A 6,000-nucleotide genomic window follows, 5' to 3' on the forward strand; every position below is an offset into this window, starting at 1 on the left:
GGTCTCTACCCATTAGATGCCAGTAGCACCCTTCCCCCAATTTTGACAACCAAAAATGCCTCCAAACATTGCCAAGTGTTTCCTGGGGACCCCCAGAGGAGAATTGCTGATTTAGCACCTCCTTATTAATGGGCATTATTTTCAGTAGTTAGAATCTTACCCATTATTCAAAGCCTAACCTAAACATCATCTCCTCTTTGAAACCTTTGGCTCACCCAGCCAGATGTACGTTTTCCTTTGAAGTCTTATGGACCCTACTAAAATATTGACATTTAGTATGATAATTCATCATTATTTACTTCACATGTATCATCTGATATCTGTAGCACGTTTCACTTCTGGAAGACAAGGGCCAGACTTAAGAATATATTTGTGGTCTCCTGTTTCCTATTCTTTTTCTCCCAGTAGTGACAGTGCCTAGCATCTAGTAGGCATTTAGTAAACATTCACTGGTGAGAGGCATAGTGGTGGTAAGAACATGAACTCTGCATTCAGTTAGGCTTTGGTTGAGTTCCCAGCTTTGCTGCTCAATAGCTGTTTATCTTGGGACAAGTTAACTTAGGTAGGTTTCAGATTTTTCACCTGTAAAGTGGAAAGAGTGTTATCTCATGCACAGATTATTGTGAAGATTAAATGAGATAATGTATATAAGGAACTCAGAGCAATGTCTGGAATAAAATATGCACTTAGTAAAGTGGTAGCTGTTATTGCCATTACTTTTTAAAATTTAATTAATTTTTAATCTTTATTTTTTGAGAGGGGGAGGGAGGGAGGAGAGATGGAGGGAGGGGGAGGAGTAGAGAGAGAGGGAGACACAGAATTCAAAGCAGGCTCCAGGCTCTGAGCTGTCAGCACAGAGCCCGACGCAAGGCTTGAACTCATGAACCATGAGATCATGACCTGAGCCGAAGTTGGACGCCCCAGGTTGTTTTTAATGAACTGAGATTAAGGCAAGTGGACAAAGTGATGTTTACTTGGTGGAGAGTCATAAATTCTCAATCAAGCTCTTTAACCTTCAGTTTGTAGAAAATATTAAGTGAAGATAGTCTAGCTTTTAGGTGGGATGTTTGCAAAAAGAAATATTTATAAATGTGCTTAATGTTCTTGTTTTTCTTTCGACCTAGGATTCCTCTGAAGGATCCAGTGTTTTCCTGTTGTCCACCTAGAATTTTCTCTGAGTGGGCCAGACATCATTACCACTCGCAGAAAAGCTTGGACTTGCAGCCTGCTTGCTGCATTTTGAATTGTGAAAGTCAACTAACCCTGTGACCTGACTGATACCTCTAACCCCACTCATTGGATAATGTCTACCGACTCTGCCTCCTGAATGAGCTGGCATCTCTCTCTTTCTCTCTGTTTGAAAGTATTATGGGGAAACCACTAACCAGCCAACCAGCTCACACAGCACAGTAAATGCGCAGACCCAGGTGGGCTTCAGTGCTCATTCCGTGTATTTATTTGTTTAGGCAGATATTACTTTTACAGGTATGAAAGTTGTACTCAACTGTCCGTGATTTTTTTTTGAAAAGTACTGTCAATCCTAGTGGGTTGATATATTTTTAACTGATATTTGGGGCTTTTCTCTGTTTTGGTAATGTTGGTGATATTTTCGTTGTTTCTTGTTTGTTGTTTGTCTTTTTAAAGCCATTTTTTGGATAGGTAATCTAAATTGCATCTAAGACAGATGTCTTTTCTCTCTTTTTCACCTTAACCTTTTGGAAAGCTCTTTATCTCATGAGACTGTACTCCTCAATACCATTTGTGTCCAGAGAACTTAACAGCTTTCCTGGAAATTTAAAAATTATTTCTTGGGCCTGAGATTGCAGGTATTTGGCCTGTGGTATTGAAAAAGGAGAATTCAGAATGATAGACTATTTTAACAAATGTCAGTTATTAAACTTTTTCCCTTCTTCCCTCCCTGCACCTCTCCCTCCTTCCCTCTCTTCCCCTTCCCTCAATGATGCCAAAGTAATTGTTGTGTGGTTGCTGAACTCGTCTCCTTCATTCAGTCTCCTCTCGCCTGAAACATCTCTGGTGCCAGTACTTCTGTGCCAAATCACTGTGACTCAAGGAAAGTCACTGACGGCTTAATAGAGGTTTGCTGATATATCTGCATGTAGCGGAAGCTCGGGAGTGTGACTAGGATGGGCCCAGCTGGCTTTGTGTCGGGGCTGACTCCTTCTGGGTGGGATTACATTGCATCTTTCTAAGGGATCGGGTGTGCGGGCAGACTGTCTCCTGAGAGCAAGCTGAAGCTGCAGGGAGGAAACGAGCATCACTCTGCAGGCTGGGAGGATTTAAAGGGGCGTGTTCTCCTCTGGAAGCAGTTGAGGCTTATCACCAGTGCTTGAGGAGGGCTGCTGCGCCGCCCCCTCCTCGGCAGGATGGGCATAGGTGTGGGCTGGAGGTGGGGCTGGGGCTTTGACCGGGCTGGGGACGTTCACGAGTGTTGGAGGTGAGCGGTGGCATGCCTTTGAGCTGGGGTGCAGACTCACTGCCTAGAGAGCGGTGAGTGGCCGGCGAGGACGGTCAGAGTGGGCCTGCTCTGTTAGGCTGTGCAGCCGCTCTCGCCCTGTGCTGGGGTGAGTCATGCTCCATGGGGACGCAGTTGCCCAGCAAAGTATGGTTTGCTGACTCTCTTTAAACTATTGGAAATAGCTGCGTTTCTCCTGAAATGGAAGATGACTCCGGGGGGGAGCACCAGTTGGCTTTGTGTCCAGGTGTCAGTCCTCTCTTTACACTTCGTTTCGTTTGTTGCTGTAACAGCAGTAGTGAAGGGGAATGTACAATTTGGCTTTCCGGTTCGATGGATTATGAACAGTAGATGGTGAGGAGTAAAACCTGAATAGAATCCCTTTTCTCTAAAACAGTTTTATGTCATTCTTAAAAATATTTTTAGCGCATTCATTTATGTTGATTTCTATTTGGCCTTTTTCTTATTGAGAAAATAAGCATTAGCTACCAGTGAACTGCTTTTGGTGTGACCAGACTGAAGTAATGCTCTTCCTTAACTCTGTAGTTCTTTCTTGATTCGTCTAAATGTTTTCTTCCCAGAGTGGTGTGCTCTGTTAAACAGGCCTGGCCTCAGGTGCAGAGCGCAGAGCAGTGACCTGATAGCTCCCTGTCATCAAGTTTGTCCTGGTGTCCTATTTGAGGGAGGTGGCTGAGACTTAGGAGACTCTCTTTGGTTGGATGGAGCTGATAACCCAGGGTGGTGCTCTGGCACCGGGGTGGTGAGAGAGATGCTTGCCATACACGCATGCTTTTATACAGCTTGCCCCCTTGGGCAATTTATGTGTGTATTCGGGTATGTGTGTTTCCTTTACATTATTTATTAAATATACCTACCCTTGCTTAAAGGGTGTGATAGGTCGTTTTTGAATAGAAGCTGTGATCTAGTTGGAATACAAATTTGAGAAATAAACAGCATAACCTTCTGCCTTATAATATGTAAGTGTTCTAATCCTGTGGAATCTTACGGAGAACTTAAAGACAAAAGCCCTTTATCATTTGCCACAGAAGGGTACTGTCTCCCTTCTGACTTGGTGGGCGGGTTTTCTTGAGCCAGTATTTAACAGTTTTTTAATCTATAAGATGTTTTTTTAAATCTGTTATGTTTATTTTTCATGTTGGAACAGTCTCTTTGGAAATGCGTCTTCTTATGACTTTTAAGATTTCATTTCTTTCTGGGGTCGGTTGCGATGGATTCTGATGTGTCAGTGCAGGGCAGTGTATGTGTGCCAGTGGGCGTGAACGTGGAAACACAGAGCACCGCCTTGATTCAAATCACTGCGTGAATCAGTGAAGACTCTAGGCACTGGGGTGTCTAACCTTTTATGATAGACTTTTGCACTGGGCCCGGTGAGTCTGGTTTGAAAATTTCCACCGCCGCAGCAAAAGAAGATCAGAAGATACTGATCGTACCCGAGTGCCATAAGTGCCAAAACATGTCAGAGGCGATGGTACTCAGCGGATTGAAACTGACACCGCAGTTGGTCCTCCACACACTCTTCACCCCAAATATCCTTCTTGGGTCTGGCAGGAATGACAAGGGAGCACCCTTGGGAAGTGGAGCAGTGCGGGGCTGTTGATGGCGTGGCCACTGCAGGGGCAGCTGCGCGTTGGCCTGTGAGGAAGCCAGCAGATCCTAGAGTGTGGGAGCTGAGCCTTGCCTCCCTGGGAGCAGTGTTGTGCGGCTTCTCTCAGAGGAGCATCTATTAGGAAGGGTATGGTTTAAAATACTGCCCCCAGGAGAACCCGTGGTCATTGCAGCCTCGCAGTGACCAGCTGTGTGGCCCATGTGTACCTGGGGCAGCTGTCTTCCAGAACGGGCTTCTCTAGACTCTCGCTGCTTCCTTACTTCATACAGGGCCTCATGCAAATGCTGGAAGGTCTGTTCTAAGTAGAACTCCTTTTCCCAGGGAGAGCCTCATCCCAGTTCCCTCCACCCTGAAGCTTTTGTACTGAAGACAGGACCTTGCTCTAAACCTGGACATCGGCATTTGGCAAGATTGCTCTAGAATCTAGGGAAGATTTGGGTTCCTAAGATGCACAAGCTTTTCAAACCAGTGGTAATTAACCCAATCTAAAATTCCCCATGGAAAAGCTAGCTTTCCCAGCAGCCACTGCTGCCGTCTTTCCTCTAGTGGAGAGTCAGTGCCGGGGCTAGTGAGGAGGTGGGGTGGTATGGCCCAAGCGCTTGGGTTGCCGGAAGCTGGAGTGTGCGAGGCCACAGCCTGGGGCCTGAAGAGCCCTTGAGCAGAGCACTCCCCCTCACTTGCTGGGAGCCTGCCAGAGCCTGTTGGGAAAACTGCTCCTGCCCCGGGGCCCTTCATAGCAGGGGTTGCCCTTACACTCTCCCTGAGCTCGCTCAACACGAGAAACGACGTTTCTTAACTGTTTCACCCTTTTTTGTATATCTTTCTTACTTGACTATATATCAGATATATGTATGTAACTGTAAATAAACAATCATATGCAATGTCTTTTTTATTCATGTGATATTCTGAAATTAAATCTTTTGTTTCATATCCATAGGCTTTGACTGGTCTCTTAATTCCCATTTTCACTGATAGACTATCTTAAGGAGAGATTGCTTCTCAAAAAATGTTTCCCCTTAGTTTTATTGAGATATTATTGACAAAGAGGTTGGCCTCTTATTCTCAGGAATATGAAACCAGTCTAAGAAAAGTAGCTCTTTGGCTTGGTTTCCAGCTGGGTAGGTAAGTTCACACGAGTGGGGCTTTTGGCTGGCAGGAAATGGGATTGGAACCTCTGGGATGTCTGAGCTTTCTGGTGTCCTGTGGCTGGGTCTGGAAGGTTTTGCACAGATTTAGCTTCTCACAGGATCTTATTTCCTTGTATAAAGATAAGGAGTGACGAGGTGCCTGGTCGCTCAGTTGGTGGAGCGAGTGACAGTTGATCTGGGGGTTGTGGGTTCGAGTACCATATCAGGTGAAGAGATTACTTAAAATCTTATAAAACAAGAAAAGGGAATGACAGTTATACTAATAGTAAAAACCGATTGACATTTTCATCGAGGGCAGCAACTGAGGTGTTTAGACAACCTGGTTGAAATGTTTCTGCCACTTATGATATATATGACCTTGGGGATGCCCCCTCATCTGTAAGGTGGGGATAATGGTATCTTGTCTCAGTAGTGCTGCGCTTTCAGATGTGAGGGCTTGGCAGAAAAGTCTTTTTTTTTTTTTTTTTAATGTTTTATTTATTTCTAGGAGAGAGAGAGACAGCGTGAGCAGGGGAGGGTGAGAGAGAGAGGGAGTCACAGACTGAAACAGGCTCCAGGCTCTGAGCTGACAGCACAGAGCCCGACGCGGGGCTCGAACCCACGAACCAAGAGATCATGACCTAAGCGAAAGTCGGACTCTTACCCGACTAAGCCACCCAGGCGCCCCCCCCTTTTTTTTTTTTTTAATGTTTATGTATTTCGAGAGAGAAAAAAAGTACAAGTGGGAGGAAGGGCAGAGAAGAAGAGGGAGA

At 45.3% G+C, this 6,000-nt stretch overlaps 1 protein-coding gene across 2 annotated transcripts in view; it reads left to right on the forward strand.

The window, feature by feature from the left end:
* Window positions 1-5,002, forward strand: part of ARHGAP19 (Rho GTPase activating protein 19) — a 63,147-nt gene extending 58,145 nt beyond the window's left edge. For both annotated transcript variants that reach the window (XM_077779234.1, XM_077779241.1), the window contains one exon: window positions 1,125-5,002. In XM_077779234.1, the coding sequence (XP_077635360.1) occupies window positions 1,125-1,135 (11 nt within the window). In that variant the 3' untranslated portion in view covers window positions 1,136-5,002. The remainder of the gene's footprint in view (window positions 1-1,124) is intronic.
* Window positions 5,003-6,000: the final 998 nt, after the last annotated feature.

Source organism: Crocuta crocuta, unplaced genomic scaffold, assembly GCF_008692635.1.
Source record: "Crocuta crocuta isolate KB4526 unplaced genomic scaffold, BGI_CrCroc_1.0 scaffold170, whole genome shotgun sequence".
In the NCBI taxonomy this organism is placed as follows: domain Eukaryota; kingdom Metazoa; phylum Chordata; class Mammalia; order Carnivora; family Hyaenidae; genus Crocuta; species Crocuta crocuta.